The 19258-nt window shown below is 35.9% G+C and overlaps 1 protein-coding gene across 1 annotated transcript in view; it reads right to left on the bottom strand.

The window, feature by feature from the left end:
• Positions 1-19258, bottom strand: part of PPP3CA (protein phosphatase 3 catalytic subunit alpha) — a 242692-nt gene that overhangs the window by 45621 nt on the left and 177813 nt on the right. The window contains exon 8 of the mRNA XM_044681627.1: positions 14097-14191. Coding sequence (XP_044537562.1) covers positions 14097-14191 — 95 coding nt within the window. The remainder of the gene's footprint in view (positions 1-14096; positions 14192-19258) is intronic.

Raw genomic sequence — 19258 nt, forward strand, 5'->3', positions numbered from 1 at the left:
CCCATTTTTTAAAGCCCAACTCAAATGTTAACTACAGTTGGTGAAGACTCCCCTCCAACACCCCTATAATTCACACGGCACTTTGTACCGCTCATGAATTTGTTTATATTAATGTGTATGCAACTTATCCATTCCTCTACTAGACTATAAACACCCTGAGAGCAGAAATCATGTTTTATTTGAACTTTATATTTCTGTCATTCCCAGAATACACTAAAAGGGCTAATAATTTTGCTGAATTTGAATCTTACTTCCCACTCATTTAAGAATGGCTCTGCAGAAAGCCAGATTTTTAGAATTATCAGGTGATAGTAATGATGACAAATAGATTGAGAGATAAAGGAGAAATGAAACTTCCATGAGAAGACAACAGAGAAATCCGTTATACCCCTAGGGCATTGCAAAGCCTGACAATTTGAGTTGACTGGCTCAGGACAATAGGCTCCATCACTCTCTGGTCCAATTACATTTGTTTTTTCTAACAGTGTGTGTGTGTGTGTGGGGGGGGGGGTAATAAGGGTCCATAGCAACAGAAGGCTTCATAATTAGTAATGTATTAAATTCATTTCATGGACCAGCTACATATACAATTTGAAATATGAACTCTGGTTGGATCAGTGTTACAATCTGGTTATTCAAAAATGACCTGGCATTATCATGCCTAGAATTTAAACTATAAAAGGATCATAGAATTGGAAGAGATTTTGGATCATCATGTCCAAACTGAACCTATCCAAAATGAACTTATCCAAAAATTCTCTTTACAATACATTTGACAAATATCACTCTAGCCTATGCATGAAGATCTCCAATCAGAGGCATACTACTTTTCAAGGTACCTCATTCCACTTTTGTTGAGGTTTTTATTTTTTAATTATTATTAGGAAGTTTTCCCTTTATATTTAAATTTCATTACCAACTATTCTGTGACTTGTAGAAAGAATCTTGAAGAGAAAATAAAACAACTATTATAATGCTATTAATACCCTTCTCCTTGGCAACGTTTTCCTGATGATCTAAATCCCTGAGTATTCCTCACCAATTATACCACTAGCTATAACTAAGTGAGAAGAAACTAGTAGGGAAAGCGGGGCTAAGTCATGAGATAATCCTGACATTTGGACATCTGAGTATTTTTAAATTGATGGAGCATTTGAATGCCTGCTGAATGTACAAGAAGGAGATTCAGTGGGACAAAGGATTATTAATATATTTATGTACCTAAAGCTACACCTATTGGGCATAGGGTGTTATTTAGACATCATTACAGTACATTCTATTATTTGTAATAATTACAATAGTCTTTTGAAGTTTGCAAAATACATTACAAATAGTTTATCATTTCAGTCCATTGAGAAAGGTGCTATAATTACCCCCATTTTCCAGATAAGGAAATTCAGGCTGAAATTTGCTCAGGGTCACACAGCTAGTAAGAGTCTAAGTGGGGATTTGAAGGGGAAAAGCATTATAGTAGGTACCCTGCTGAGTGCTTTAAAACAAACATTTTACAATGGAGGAAAGTGAGGCAAACAGAGGTTAAGTCACTTGCCCATGGATAACATGGATATTGACTGTCTGAGGAGGGAGTCCAGCACTCTTGGCAATCAGGCTAATTAGTGTTCATATCACTTTTCCTTAAGCCACTATCTGCCTACACTCTAAACACCAGCATTTCTCTATTTTATATATAATACAATGTATAATCAAGCTTGTCTTTTTTCCTTCCTGTTTTTAAAATTAAATAGTTTATTTGTTACATTAAAATATCCAATTAACTCTTCCCTCCTTCCCCTGCCCTCTTAGAGAAGGCATCACTTGACAGAAAGATCTATCAGTCTATCTATTAATCTATCTGTCTATCTGTCTGTCTGTCTATCAAAGACTCTTATTTCTATTCATTAATTCTTCCTGTTACATCCTGTTCCCAACTGATCATTATTTCCTTTTCTACATTCTATGCTCCAATTAAATTGAGCCCCTTTATTTTCCTCATACACATTCCATCTCTCATATCCCTGACTTTGTACTTGGACCAGTAATCCCGTAGGCCAACAATGCATGCCTGCTTCATTTCTTCCTTAAATGATCAAGGCATCATTTAAGAACTACCTTATATTCAAAGTCTTTTCTGATTTATCCGACTGCTACTATTCTCCTAGTAGTTAAAACTGCTTTGCTACATGTTTAGCTACTTTATCTTCATTTCTATTTATCCAATATGTATACAAACATTTATATATGTCCATGTTGTCACTTCCACTGGAATGTAAGGCCCTAAAATATAGGTTGTCTATTCTTTGTATTTGTAGGTCATGTCAATAACAGTGAGGGGCACAGAGCAGCTCAATAAATGATTGTTGAATTAAATGGAATGGAATTGTTAATATGGGTCAGATTAGATAACAGCTAACTTCCTTTCTTGCCTATGATCCTATATACAAATGCAGACAATATACAGGACTGCAATCTCATGAATGAAAGCTAGAGAAAGCTCTCTCCAACTATCTTTAATCTGCCATCAGGAAGAAAAAGGAGATGGGAATCCTTGCTCTCCACTGATTAACTCTTACTATAGGCAGTCCAGCTTTATAAGCCTCAAACCTCAAAAAAAAATGTATCTATAACAGTTATATCTTTGCATTAGGTAAAACACTGATATCATTTTGGAATGTCTTACATTTTTTTTCACTTTCAAAATCATATTTAAAATCCAGCCCAAACTGTAATATGCACTGGGGTCTGAAATAAGATCTCCAAGATAGCTTTATTACTCAATTGCTACTAATTCAATATATTCCATATGAAGATAATGTCATTACCAATGTGTCTGTGTGTATTTCCAAGGAAAAGTGGGGAGAAAGTAACTCTCATGCAAGTCTCTAATCTTAAGACACTGAATGAAGCAAATATCACTTACAGGCTTACACTTCCTCTTCAATGTCTTTTGTAGTTTTATTAATTTGTACATATTTAAGATAGTGTTATTTTAAGATATTGACTGTTTTTGGCAGAATGGGAAGAAATAAAGACAGTCATTTGAGAAATATTGACAAAGTAGCTCATAGAGAAATGATCCTCATTCAGTGGAAAAATGAATATATATTCCAGTATCTACTTTATATCTGACTGTAATGAGGACTTTTAAGGTTGATAGCTGGGAAGTCTTGATACCTAAAATAATTTAGTGACTATGGGAGAAAAACATATTGCAAGTTGGGTTTTGGATGGCAGAAGGGTACATATTTTGGCTTTTCACCATGAGATAAGTGGTGTCACTTCATAAAAGAGAATCTGCTTTGAAGTAAAAGTTTCCTTAAGACTAGGTCTCCAGGGGACAAGCCAAACTTCTAGGTAGTTTGGGGAAAAAAGTTTTTAGAGGGCTTCCAGGGAATTACTTTTGATTAAGAGTTAATGATATTAACTTGGTTAATTTTTAAATGGGAAGGACACCAGTAGAAGATAAGAACTTAGTGAATAATAAGAGAGGATTAAGCCATCAGTTGTTCCTAGAACAATAAGAGTGAGATGCATCAGGGTGGCTTCCTCTCCTGGGAACTCTCAATCTGGCAAGGGAAGTGTAGATTGGGTGAGAAAGCCAATCACATTTCAAAGGAAAGAAAATACAGAGGTTGGGTGCTATTTCCAATTCAAGTGTTACACACTTTTCAGCAAATCTCATTTTTTAAAGCTTCACTGAGGATAGAAAGTCCTTTTTTTCTTAATATGTATCCTAAGTACAGCCCTCTTCCTTCTTTTGATGCTTAATAAGTTTAAAAACTCACAAATATTCAGTTAGAAGGATACTCATACTTCCTCATATTCCTCCTTCCCATAGATCCACAATATACCCATTAAATGGTCATCTTCTCTCTGTCTGAAAACTTCCAAACAGTGAGACATACAACCTAGTCTGCTTTTGGACTATACACATTGCTAGAAAGTTTTCCTTACATTGAGTTTAAATACATACTTCTTTGACATTCTAAGTTTGTCTTCTAGGGTAAGGCAGAATAAGTTTAATCTTTTCTCCAAGTGACAGCCCTTCAAATTCTTAAAAAGGCTATGATATTGCCTCTGTCACATCTTTTATAAGCTAAATATTTCCATTTTCCTAAACTGATCCTTATATTGCATGGTGTCCATTCCTTTTTACCAGTCTAATCACTCTAACCTAGCAATGGTTTTGTTTCTTTTTAAACTGTGTCTCTCCAGAACTGAAACTCCATGTACCAAATTCAATCTGATAAGAGTGTAATGTAGTTGTCTCCTCTGTCTCAGATACAATTCCTCTATCACCACAACTTAAGATGACAGAGGATTTCTGACTGATATATTGATCTTCTAGTTCACTAAAATCCTCATATATTTTTATATGAACCACTGTCTAGTCATATATTTCCTTATGTTATACATGTACATCTGACTTGTTGAGTTTCATTATCCATTTAAAATTCTATCTTAATAAGATAGTTTCAACAGTATTCTGGCCTTTCAAAATCTCTCTGGCTTCTGAATCAGTCATAGACAATGATAGTGTACCCCTTCAGGTTAACATCACCCTAAGATCTGAAGAGCACTTCATTGAATCTTTCATTTAAAAAAAATGATGAAGAGTAAAGCCAAGGATAGATCCCCAGAAATGCTCTACTAGAGCAGCTCACTAAACTGACATCAACACATTCTTTGGTTCTAGTCATTCATCCAGATATGCAATCCTCCAATATATATTGCTCCATCTTTCCCACAGGGATATCATGGGGAATTCTGTCAAATGTCTTGCTGAAATCTAGGTACTAACTCATTTTTCAGTCTAATACATACACACTGATATGTTTCAGGAATCTGAATAATCAATGTTTAGTTGATTTAAGAGTCAAAGGATTAATGGGATGATCTGAATATAAAATCTCAATGGGTGACTTCTTTTTCATCTTCCTTTCCATTAATTAATATTTAAAAAGAAAGCAAGTTGACTACAGGACTGAAACTAAGAAGGTTTAGAAAGAGGCCTCCAGCAGTGTTCGTGACCCACTCTGATACTGCAGCTGGATAAACAGAAACTGAAAAACATTGGTGCTTTTGGGGATAGTTTTTAAAAGGGGAGAACTGAATTATTTATTTTAGGATAACCTAAAAGCTACTCTAACTTGCACTGTATTAATAATTTATATATTTGAATATGCTGCACTCAAGGATGATTTTAAAGCAACAAATAATACTTCCATTCGAAGACTTGTTTTCCTCTCATGAAAACTTGGTAGAATCACCTAAAAAGCCTCCTGAAAAATAAGAGAATGGGTTCCATAATAGCTCAAGATATTTGCCACTCCAAAGTCTTTCTTACATAACATTATTTAGCAGGGATGACAAAACGTTTCATACAAACTCCTGAGATTGAAAGATGAGAAACATTTCACATTAATAGTACATTAATGAGTAACAAATGAATTAAAGAAAATTTGTATCAAGCTATAGCAATCAAGATGAAAAAGAAAAAAGCCAATTACCAGCCACAGATAAATTAATGCATATTATATGTCATGTGAATAAAAAGCTTTCAAAAAACATTTATTGAGCACAATAGTATTCCATCAACAGCAGATACCACAATTTGTTCAGCTATTCCCTAGTTGAAGGACATTCCCTCATTTTCCAATTTTTTGCCACTACAAAGAGCGCAGCTATAAATATTTTTGTGCAAGTCTTTTTCCTTATTATCCAAGCAGCCGTATGGTTGGATCAAAAGGCAGGTATTCTTTTAAAGCCCTTTGGGCATAGTTCCAAATTGCCATCCAGAATGGCTGGATCAATTCACAACTCCACCAGCAATGGAATAATAAAATGGAGGAATTCCATGTGAACTGGAATGACCTCCAGGAAGTGATGCAGAGTGAAAGGAGCAGATCCAGGAGAATATTATACACAGAGAGTGATGCACTGTGGCACAATCGAACATAACGGACTTCTCTACTAGCAGCAATGCAAGGATCCAGAACAAGGCTGAGGGACTTATGAGAAAGAAAACTAGCCACATTCAGAGGAAGAACTGTGGGAGGAGAAACACAGAAGAAAAACAACTAATTGATCACGTTGCCTTATGGGAATATTATTGGGGATGTAGACACTGTATGATAACTCTAGTCCAACTATCAATAATATGGAATTAAGACTTAATCAATGATACATGTAAAACCCAGGGGAATTGTGCATCGGTTACGGGAGTGGGGTGGGGTGTTTAGGGAATTTGGGGGAAGAGGGAAAGAACATGAAACATGTAACTATGGGAAAATATTCAAAATTAAAATTAAAATTTATTAAAAAATCTTGTTAGCCTCAGTGAGGCTATTGCCAAATTGAGCCATTCCTCTTGAGTTTCAAGTATCTATTTCTATTTGTCATATCTCTGTATTCAAAGGAGTTACTATGAACAACTCAGCTCCTGAATTCTACTTTTAAATCTGGTTCTTTTAAATCTCCAAGGAAAGAATATTCACCACATGTCTTAGTAATACATCTGTCTCAAAAATCTTTGGAAAAACCCAATTTTATCTCTATTGAATATACATATTTCCCCTCATTCTGGCATTCATTGAGAGAGTAACTGGTCATTATTCTTCTTTTCGGTACCTCTTTAAGAAATTCAAAAGCAGATGACTAATTTAAAAAAACCTAGGGCATTTTTTACTTTCTGGAATGTTGTAGAGTGGTTCTTCTGTTGATAGATATATCTCCTCCATCAATGTGGTCATGGAAACCTGATCTGTGGTTGTTCATTTTATGCCAAACAACCAAATATTTAAATAATATGCACATTTAAGAATTCTTTCATCAAAAAGATTATTTGGGAGAGAATTATTAAAGGTACTTGGGGGCACTTTGAGTCATGCAACACCTAATTACCATAAAGATCTGATTGAAGAGCAGAAAAGTTCAGTGGAGGAAAGTCTAGCTCATGGATTGGCTCTAGCTCTTGGCTTAATTTTATCTAGCCTATAAAGTGTTTAACAAGAAGTGACCCCTCTCATGTGTGTAATAGCAAAAACATGACAAAGCTATGAATGTGTTTAGTGGAAAGGTTCTAAAGGTTTATAAGACAGAACATCTAAAAAATGAAAGAATGAAACAAAGAAAAATATGAGAACCACCACAGAATGAATGTGTTAGGTACTGAATAAATACTTTTGGGAACGATTGATAAGGTTTTCAAGAATTCCTATGCATACACAAAATATGAGAGGAGTAAAACACTTACGTTCTCATATTATTTTCTCTTTGGAAAAAAAATTGGTCTCGTTCTTATTTTTTTTTAATAAGAACAAAATCAGCAAATTCCTTAGAGACAATGTGGAAGTGTAAGGAAATCCTACATTTTAATTCCACCACAAGCAACAACTATGTGACCATGGGCAAGTCACAAGACCTCTTTGACCCCCAGTTTTCTCATCTGTAAAACGGAGCTACTAATATATATATGTATATATATATATATATATATATATAGTAGTATACAGAATTGGGGTCATATAGTTTTTTCTAGCTTTGGCTGAGTTCCAAAAGCTGTTAGAGGTATAGAATCTTGAGGAAAAGCAGTTGACTGGATCTTCCGTGGAGGGAGGTTGTGAATCAGCCGAGCTGCTTTGATTATCTAGCTTTAATATTGAAATTGAGCCTAGCTTTGACATATTTAATTAAGAAATTATTATTTAGATAAATCCTTTATATTTTCCTTTCCTATTACCATCCCTGCCTTTTCCCTCCCTTACCTATATGTTGTGAAGTTAATAAGGAGAGTAATTAGAGAGGAGTTAAATTTGTGAAGAGTTACCTAATTGACAGCATTAGTTATAGTTAGTCAGCCATCATTTATTCCCTTTAGATAGCAATAGCACCTAGTAAAAACTGAGTTTAAAGGCAGGTCCTTACTCAGACTCCATCTTTACTTCCCTTTCCCCACCTGAGGTTCCTGAGACAACCGATAGGGCTTTCCTTTAATCCACCTTCCTAAACAAACCATCCTTCAAACAAAATAAACCCTTTTTGTGTTTCAACAATATATGCAAATACTGAGGTTGGAATTATATTTTTCCAATGTGTTTGTCTGTCTCTCTTTTCTTTATCTTCCCAGCACCTAGAACAGTGCTCGCTTGAGATAAGTTCTTAATAAATTCTTGATGTCCCTCTCCTTTACTTATGCATGGCTAAAGAATAAGACAGGTAGAGCTGGAAGGAACCTTATAGGCTGTCTAGCCCAATGCCTTCCATTTTCAAATGAGGAAGCTGAGGTTGAAGGAGATCAAATGAATCATCAAAGGTCACAGAATTTCATAAATAGCAGATCTGGGAATCAAACCCATGTTCTTTCTGACTCAGCATGCTTAACCCTGGACCATGCTGCTGCCTCTCCCAATTTTTCATTTTCTACTCTATTAGAATTTTGTAGTCTTTATTCTTAACATAAAAAATCAGTATGGTGCAATATTTTCATTTCTTTCTCTCTTTAGGTAAAGAAATATACAAATAATTTTATTTATTTCAATAAAACCTTTGATTTTTATAGAAATAGGCTCCTCATATAGCTAATTTTCTAAACTATGGAAAATGGGTTATCACAGGGGAAATGCCAGTTCAGTCATCTCTCTTCTCTTCTGTATTTGTGGGTGGTAGTGATTGGTGTGGGGAGTAGGTACTAATGGATAAATCACTGGGGCCTCAAACTTCCCATTTATCATTTTCATAAGAAATAGCATAGCTCTTCAACTCTTTAATTCAAATAGAAAATTTAAGGTGTTAATATGAGGTCTAGCACTAGAATGCCCCAAACCTCAGAGCAATTTAATTTAAAGTATTTTGAGATTAAGTAGGCAGTAGAATATCTTTTTTTGGAGGGTAGTGGTGGTGGTAATCCTTACTTAGTAACAATTCTAAGACAGAAGAGTAAAGGCTAGGTAAACAGGATAAATTGACTTGCCCAGGGTCAGAGCTAGGAAGCATATGAGGCAAAATTTAAAACCAGGTCCTCTTGATTTCAGGCCTACCACTCTATGCACTGAGCTACCTAGCTGCTCCCAATTGAGTAACTTTTATAGAAGAGGAATTTCTTAACCTGGGGTCTGTGAATTTGTTTTTTGCTTAAATGTTTTGATAATTGCATTTTGATAACTGGTTTCCTTTGCAATTCTGTGACTTTATTTTTTACATTTAAAAATATTCTTCGGAGAAGGGGTCCTATGACTTTACCAGATCGACCAAGGGTCCATGATGCAAAATAGGCTCCAAGTTTTAAATGAAATTAATTAGAAAGCAAGATCACTGCAATTCACCAGGCAATGAATGCACTGTAAAAAAACTGAGAATTTTCTATGAAATATGCAGATGATGAGAACCAATACCTAAATAGGAAAATATCCAAATGTACTTTGACAGAGAAATTTAAGAATTAATTTCAATATGGAGAGAAGATAAGTATATTCAAGAGCATCAGCTTGAAGTGGCATAAATACCTGTGGTAAAATACCTTTGGAATTATATTTATTACTAGATATGTCTTTAGTTTTAATTTACAGATCAATCAACATTAACCAACACAAATGTCATCCTTATGTCCTTTAGAGAATGCATGATGCTTCATCTACCTTTAAAAAGTTTACAATCTATTGTGTGGATGAAATATCACCACGAGGCAGTAAATGACAAGTATTTAGTGTAAGCAATATATGCTGTGGAATTAGATGGTTATGCTTGGTAGAGAGAGATAAAACCAGAGAATTTGAGGTCTTAAGGTTGGGCTACAGAATTTGTATTTTTTTTCTCTGTATAGGTAATAGGAAACCACTAAAAGTTTCAAAACAGCTTATAGCACTTTAGACAAGTCAGTAAACCTTTGTGTTTCTTGGTTTCCTCACTGATAAAATGAGCTGAATAAATTATTCCTAGGAGTTCAATCTAACTCTCCCATTCTAAGGTCCTACCATCTATGACTTAGGGGGTGGACGTATTAAATGCATTGTCTTGGGAAGATCAATCTGACTAAAATGCAGAATGGGGTGGAGAAGTGAGGAGAGAAAAGGAATAAAAGAACCAGACCAGTTAATAGACTCTTTTAGGAGTCAAGACTTAAATATGAAGCACATGACCTAAGGAGGTGGCAAAGAATAAGGCTCTTGAAGAGACAATCTGCCTAGAACACTCAGAACTGTTGAGCTAATATAGCCTTGACTATGACTATCATTAGGTGTTAAATTCTAAAGAAAAAACCCTACTCTTGATTTTTTTTTTCATTTTTCCAGGAGAAACTATTAGCAGCAGCATCCTCTGTAAGAGCTGTAAGGAAAAATCAAATCACACTGCAATTATTGTGTTTGTGATTTTAGTTTTTCTTAAATTCATCTGTGTTGCTAAGACTCACGCTGTGTTCCCTGAAGCCCAGACTTTTTTTGCTATCTTCCTGTTGGCTCTCCTTTGAAGTTGCTGGCAAAGCAATTTTGTGGCTTGTTTCTTTACTCTGGTTAACATTAATTTTATTCAAATATACTAACTCTTACTTCTAGCAATGAATAAATGGCTCCCACCCCCATATACAGTACACAGTGTTAGCATAATAGCTTTAAAGTACTTCAGAGATTTTACACAAAAGCCTATTAAAATTATGCCTAAATTGAAATGAGTGTCTTTTTCTCCTTTCTCCCTGATCTGTTTGTCTTTTTGTCTCTGGGGAATTCTTTCAATTCTGGAGAGGTTTCAAAACTTCAGTGCTTCTCTCTCCTTCTTTAGAGTATGTGATCTTCCCTCCACATGCCAGGAGATAATAACACCAGAGCCACAGATCTTCAAGATGGAGAACAAGACCTGATGCCTTATCTTCTCTCACAATGACATCAACTATTCAAACTTGGATTGTTGGATAGTCTTTGGATCTTACTGGACAAAAAGAAAAATCCAATTTGTTTAGATTTTTACTGATTTTCAATTATTTTAAAATAATTATAGTAATTTCGGATCAAATTGCTTACCAAAATGATTTTCTGCCCTTCAAAATACTTTATTATGTCACTTATAACAGAGTTATAAAAGCTTTAATAAAGATAAAAAGTAATGAAAATATTTTTAAAGTATAGAACTTTGGCAAAATTCAGAATCAAAAAGTCAAAAAGGACTTTGAGAGATCAACTTGGTTTATTAGTGTGACATTCAGAAGTCTCTAATTTTGTTAAAAACTAGCAATTCAAGTTGCTGGGTTTGTACCTTTTTCTTTTTCTATAAAACAGGAAAAACAACAACTGGATTCTTATTTTTTATTATAAGGCTAGCAAAGACATAGTAATAGCAAGAAATAATATATAAGAAAATATATGAAACTAATATGGAGAAAGTTAAAATAGATTACTTCAATTCATCATTCTACCTCCAAATAGCATATAAATAAATTATTATAAACTTACAAATCTCTGTTTTCAAAATGGGAAAAAAAGGCAAATGGTGATCCATTTATAATTACTTATGATCCCTGAAATTGAACTCAGTTTCTTTCCATCCAAACTAATCCTTCCCTTTTCATCTCCCAATCCTCAAACCTTTCTATTTCTGCCAATCACACTATCATTTCCCCAGTCACCCACGGTCAATATTTTGGAGTATTTTTGACTCTTTTTTTCCCTTCTCGATTATCCCCTATATCCTATGAGTGACCATGTTCTATTCTTCTTTCCTTGAAGTGTCTCAATCACTTTCTTCTCATTGAAACTATCTTAATTTAGATTCTCTTCCTATCATACTTAAGAATACTAAGCTAAGATTACTACAATGGATGTCTCCCTTTATCCAATCTATTTCCATCTCAACTCATCCTACATAGGATCATTTAAAAAAACAACAACCAACAACCTCTTTCAACCTGTTCTTTCTCTGTTCAAAAGGCTCCAGTGAAGCCTCCATTTCTCTTATGTCAGACTTCATTTTGACATTAATAGCTCCCTACAATCTGGAATTACTCACAAATAGAGATTTGTCTCTCTACTCCCCTCCTCAAGTTATCCAGTTTGGCTCTCTCTGTCCTTACTTTCCATCTTAGAATCAGTACTGTATATTGGTTTCAAGATAGAAGAGGGGTAAGGGCTAGGCAATGAGAGTTAAGTGACTTGCCAAGGGTAACAAAGCTAAGAATTGTCTGAGTCCATATTTGAACCCAAGACTTCCTATCTCTGGGCATGGCTCTCAATCCACTGAACCACCTTGCTCCATCCCCTCATCCCACCCCTTGCTTCTTTATTTAAGGAAACCTATTTAAATCCTACTCATTTGGAGTACTCTCACATCATTCACAAGGCCTTCTATGGTAACTTCAGTCTGATTTCATTTTCCTCTCCTTTGAATTCCTAAAACACTTAGTGTTTACATCATTTATTGAGGCACTTAATTATGCTTTTTAATATCTGTATTTAGTGGTTTAAGTTTTGTTTACTTAAGAATAATGGAGATGAGCTACCTCAGACAGTGTGATGAAGAATAATAATGATGATGATATTGAAATGATGATCACATACACACACATACCAGTTTTCACTGATATATATATATATATATATGTGTATATATATATCTGCGATCATTACTTCGGTTATTTATATATCAAATACTATGCCATGCTGATTTTGTCCTGTTAAACGAAAAAATAAAAACCACAGCAAAGCTATTGTTTTTTCCCCTTCATTCTATAGGTTTAAAGTTAATTCTACTGTATGATGTCCAGATCACTTTGTATGTGTCTCAAAATCTTTGTCTCTGTAATGGCCTTTCTGGGTAATTTAATTTAAGTCCCCCATACCATTATTTGCTAATTTGCTATATATACTTCAAGCCCTAAATTCACATTCTACCTTCTCTATAAAGTTTTCCCTATAATTGTGGGAGACATTATTATCTAACTTTTCTGATATCTTAAAGTTGTTTCTGTACCACTCAATGAGTCAAAGAGTTATTTCCTCCATGGGATTGTAGGTTCTGGAAAGCAGGGTCTCTCATGTGGGACTTTTGCATCTGTCATGTTGCTTTATATGGTGCCAGATAAATAGGATTCATAGAAGTATTATTACTCCCCATTCTTCCATTTATGAACCTTTTTTTTAAACTATCACCTTCTATCTTAGAATTAATAGTATTTATTGGCTCCAAGGAAGAAGAGTGCTAATGGCTAGGCAATTGGAGGTAAGTGACTTGGCTAGGGTCACATAGTTAGGAAGTGTCTGAGACCAGATCTGAAACCAGGACTTTCAGTTTCTAGGCCTGGTTTTCCATCCACTGAACCATCTAGCTGCCTCCTCTTTAAATTCTCGATTAACTGTAATGGTCTTTACTAGGCAATGCTGTACTCCATTCCCTTGCCCAACTGTGTTTTGCATTAAACCTGAATATAGCCTACAATCATTGCATTAGTGTCCCAGATAGTCTAAGGCTTATTGGTTTCCCCAGAAGCATGAGAAGCAGAGGCAATGAATCCACCAACCTCGATCCATATTGCAGTGGACAGAGGGTAGGCCAGATGACCATGATGTAGCACAAAGCATCCTGGACTTTAGAATCAGAAGACCTGCCTTCACAGCCTACATCTGAACCCTTGCCTTCAATCTTTTTTAGCTCTAGAAGCCTGGAAAATTCATACTTCTTTTTTACCCTCAAGATCAGAGGATGAAGGAGTATGTTCTGCCTACCTCACAGGTAGGAAAATCATTATATCATTGAGCATTTTGGGGAGGATCTTCCCACTGAAACTGTAAGGCCATCCTCAGAGAGGTAACAGAGATGTATGTAGTCTGCTAATCTATGTTTGTGCATGTAGAAACATATATACACATATGGATATATCTACTCTTATACCTGGGAGCTAATACACAGTATTGATTCTAAGATGAAAGGTAAAGGATTAAAAAAAATAAAAGTATTCCCATGAAATGTTCTGGGGGCAATGAGTAGTGAAGTGCCTGAAAAAAACTAAAACACTGTCAACCAATGACTCTCTAAGGTAACATGATTCAAGGAGATTAGTCTTTATGTTTGCCTTGACAAAACAAAAAATAAACTGAAAGGGAGAATATATGACTTACCTTTGTTATTGTACACATCTAGATAGTTTGGTGCAGAAAAGATTGTAATTAGTGAAGGGAAGCCTGTTGTTTGGCTTTTCCTATACATGCGATACCTGAAAAGAAAACAAATCAAATTTTAAGGTACAACACGGTTATTTTTTTAATAAATGAGACAATGCCAAATTATAAGTTTGGCAATGGAGAAGAGAAAAGAAATCAAATCCTCTTAGTAAAATAGGGGCATTTATGTCCCCTAACATGGCACTTCCTTTTCAAGGTAGGTATGTCTTTTCAAGGCAGGAAAACTACAATCTATTTCAGGGATTTTACTGAGGATCCTTATGTGATTCCATTAATGATTTACACAATATTCTCTTCAGAAAGCCACAGATATTGTTGACATTGGAATATCAAACCAGATCACTAATGCCCAAGGCAAGTATTCTACAGATTTAGAGATACACTACCAAGATGGTCTTGTTCATAAACTATTCTTCTCTGAATAGCAATTTGCTCTTCAAAATAACATCTAGTCAAGTTTAAGAATTCATATGTTTAGATTTCCGACTTGTATTCATCCATTTCCTATTCCTGGAGCCTTTTGTGAATCAAAGATGATTCTTCTAGGAAGGTAATATTTAATCAATCAGTAATGGAATTGGAAACTAGGACATTTTGGAAATACATTGACAACACAGTTACTAGTTATATATTTTCCTGAAGGCAAGAATAATACATAATATAACACTTTATTTTTTAACTCATCAAAAGAAGTATTAGATGGTTTTCTTCCACTGAAGTGAAAAAATAAAGTATTTGATTACTTTTGGAATATCAGTCTAGAAATTTTAGTGCAGAGTATTGCCCTGAAAACAAAAGGTTATTCCTCTTTAGGTGTCTCCTACTAGCTATTTTGGTTGGGCAAACTGTTCTTAATTTTGCTGAATTATCTAATGAAAACATAGATCATAGAAGATGAGATACAATTTAATTCTATTATATCTTAATATTGTTCATTTGAGCTTAGAAAAACCAAGGCCAATCTGAGAAGAAAATCTTTTAGTCCTTTGGAAATCTCTACAAAACATTTACCTTGTTTACAGAAATGAACAATATTGTGGGAGCTAGGCCCTCAATTTTAAGTCCTTGATTTTACAAACAAGCTCTGTCTATAGGACAGTAAATAACTGTTTGAAGAGTGAAATGATTGTTTGAAGCTATTTAAGTGACCCCATTGAGTGAACTGCTCAATTTTGCCCCTCTTGGCATTCAATAATCCTTGTGAAATTGAATAGATCTGATTTGACAGACTCTCCCATGCAGGCAGAATGATTTTGGATACATGAAGGCTCAGGTATAGTAATCCAACTGATTTCAATCAGGTCCTCTGCCACACTTACAGCTTCAAAATGCTGTGAAGACCCTGGTTTTTGAGTTTTGATGATGTTCTGGGGATTCCCAAATGCACCTCTGACAGAGATCCTTAAATGTATTTGTTTCTTCTCAACAGAAACTTTCAACAGAAGCTTTTTTTGGGGTGAAGGAGGCGGGGTGTTTCTTAGTCAAAGGCTAGTGATGAGTATAGTAGGGAGAACCTCCCCATGTCCTCTCCCAAGCTTCTATCACAGTCAAATCACTGGGACTTTGTTTCATTGAAGGGATATGTTCAGAATAAATACTTTGTAGGGAATGAACTTTGTTGGACAGAATGATCTAGTACACCAAGAAAGAATTCCTTCTGTTAGAGCTCAGAAAACAGGACCGATTCTTCAGTGAAATATATGGCTGAGTCTATACACAGGGAGACACATGCTTCCTCTTGTACCTAGAAAGCACCCAACATTTGTTAATTGGATGAAGTGACATGATTGTGATTAGAACCTGGAATTGGATGTTGCTGGAGCATGCTCTTACAGATGAAGGATATTTCACTTTTGTCTGTGTCTACGTGAGTCCCAATGATAGCCCACCACCATGCCTAGCACATAGGGGGTGCTCAGGAAATGCTTTTTAACTGATGTATCACAGATGATAGGCTGTCTCAGATGACTGGTATCTAGCTATATTCCATTCCACCAAGACAAAAGAGGGTAGACACTTGTACTCTGGAAAGTGAAGAAATAATGCTGATAAATTGGAGTCGTGAGGAGGAAGATGTGGTAAGATACTTTGGTACACAAAGTATCTTTAACTCTCCTCTCTGAAGGAAAGTCAGGGATGGCTTCCCTTCCTCAGGTCAATATGGAAAGTTCTTGGAGACACTATATATATATGCTATTTATTTATGTTTGATAATATGAAAATAAGGATTAATAACATGGAAAGCCTTAAACTAACAGGGAACTAATTTTCTACTCACTTTCTACATCTGTCTCATGACAGAGCCTTCGTTTCTTCTAGCTACACTAAAACTGCCTAGCACTTACTAACAACAACAAAAAAAAACAACAAAAAAACGCTATCTGCCTATAAATCTACCTAAAATCCTTATTTAATTAATTTAATTTGATGAAGAGTTTCTCCAAGCACATATAAATTCAGTCAGCCAAGATGGCAGCTGCTAACTGATAATCTGGTGGCCCTGGTATGGCTCAGAGTCCAGACAAATAGCTTCAATCTTTCTCCTCCAAAACTGCTATCTGGCAAAGCAGCTTCTTCTTAAAGATGACTTCTATTGATCAAGAAAGTAGAAACCCTCTTCAAATGGGATTCAGAGGTCTCTCTTCCCTTCCACCAGCCAAGAATCAAGTCTCTGATGTCTGTCTCCAGCAGCAGCCACAGAGAGCAAACTCTCACACTGAAGCCCAGTGAGTGAGTGCCCCAGGGAGAGGACTACACCAACTAACAGAACTTCATCAACTGACAGAACTTTTTCCTGGGTTCTTCCTTCAAGTTCTGGTCTCATGCACTGCTCTCTACCTTGCTTGTACCCTCAGAGATCTCTTTATCAGATATCTTATTTTAATCAATATCTTAATCAATATCCTAATTTCTTCGCTACAAAAGTTAAGCAGGTGAAAGGGGCAGTCTCAGCACTTCCTGGATAAAAATGTACCAGAGAGCATTCCTATTCCAATGACAAGAAACCCTCTCCTCCTGATTATTTTTGTCAAATACAATAGGGGAAGGTGCCCAAACTTGAAATTTTCAATAAAATTTCTGATTCAATAAATCCAGATTACTGTCACCAAAGCAGTGGCTGCTGTCATTACCAAGAAGGTTCTCAGACTTTTGGATCATGAAAGTTACTTGAATATTTAACACAGTTTATTAGTGCAATTCTATGCATAAGTATGTATTTTAGTTGGGACACAACTTTTTCAACCCTTAACTCCCATCTTAGAATCAATACTAAATATCAGTTCTATGGCAAAAGAGTGGTCAGGGTTAGGCAATGGAGGCTATGTATCTTGCCCAGGGTCGCTTAGCTAGGAAATGAGGCCAGAATTGAAGCCAGGACCTCCCAACCTTAAGCTTGGCTCTCTATCTATGGAGTCACCCAGTAGCCACTGACATGTGATTTTATGTCTTTGCATGTAATTGAAAAAAGGGAATGAATATAGAATTTGTTTTTAAGTGCTTACTATGCTGTAACTGTGTTAAGGGTATAAATAGAAAATATATCCTGTGATGGATAAAAGGGGGTACACTAAAGTTAGGGGTTGCTCTCCTCTCCTTGCTGAGTGACGAAGGGGTAAAAAGTGACTGAGGTGATAGGAGAGGAATGAAAGGGAAGGCTGAATTTGGGGAGGAATGGACAATACAGTATTAGGATGGTAAGGGTACTGGGTGATGTGTTCAGGAGGGGCAGCTAACACAGGCTAGACACCCAGGCTAGAGACAGAGGATACTGAGGGGAAATAGGCTGAACCCTTCCAGGCAGGAAAGGTACTTCTACAGACACATGGAATAGGGCCAGTCAGAAGTGGTTTGAATCTGACTTGAGGACTTTCTTGTCAGTTTCTCAAGTCCTCAAAGGAGGAGTAACAAGACTCCTCCCTGTCAGTGAAACTGAAGGGATTCAGGAGGAAGCGCTGGGCAACTACTTCCTCCCAAGATGGATACCTCCAGTTTCCCTCAAGAAATAAAGAGATAATTCCTTCCCCTTCAACCCTTGCCTAATTCTTCAACACAATAATTCTCCAGAGGGTTTAATTAGGTAACAAAGGTATTTATTAATGTTCAGGGTTGGTCAGGAAGGAGAGAGGGGTTTGGGGTTTCTGACAGCCCCTAGGGAGAAACTCAAGATGGGGAGGGTCAGAGGAATGGCTTAGACTGAGAGAGGACCTGCTTCTCTCAGTCAGGGAGGATTTGGCTGCCTTTAAAGTAGAAGGTATACTAAAGGGATAGTTTGAATTCAAGGATGTCCTATTTGCTTATTGGGAAAAACTAAACCCACAAAGTCCATTCACTAAAAACCCAAAAGCCACCCTGCCTCTCAGAGCCCAAGGAAAACAGGCAAGGAAAACAGGGAAATAATATGGAGAAGGTCAGGGAGAGGTCCAGAGAAATTAGCTAGGTACAAATTATCCAGAGACAAAGCACAGTTCAAAAGCAAAACCGAAAGCCAAGCAGAGCTCTAGTTAGTCCTTCAGCTCTGTTCAAGCCTCAGGGACCAACTGACTCCTCTCAGAATTCTAAGGCTTCTAACTGCCAGAAGTTTTCAGTTGGCCCCCTGCAAGAGCAAAAGTCTCTCTTGCATCTTTTGCATTACAATCCAAACATTAGTTAATAGGGACAAAACAATAAATACATAAAGATGAAAAACAACCCTATTCTGCTTTTGAGATGCTTGTGTCTGGATGTATCTGTATAAACAAATATAGACACCTATATACATGCCTGCCTATATGTACATGTATATACAGCTATGCTCAAATGTTTGTTCTTATCCATAGAAATATGGACAGTATATGACATGTTAATGCATGCATATATGACATGTATTTGTGTGCACACTGCACACATGAACATTCATGTTTACACAGATAGGCATGTATGTGTACTGATGTGCCTGCATGTATCATACACACAAACACATACATATGCACACACATGTGTGTTTATACAGAGATATAGTTCTATATTTGCATTTGTATGTTATCTAGGAATGTGTATGTATTTGTGTGTGTACCATATGCATGAACATGTGTGTTTATGCAGATGCACATGTATACATA

This window comes from Gracilinanus agilis, chromosome 6 (assembly GCF_016433145.1).
Source record: "Gracilinanus agilis isolate LMUSP501 chromosome 6, AgileGrace, whole genome shotgun sequence".
Classification (NCBI taxonomy): Eukaryota; Metazoa; Chordata; class Mammalia; order Didelphimorphia; family Didelphidae; genus Gracilinanus; species Gracilinanus agilis.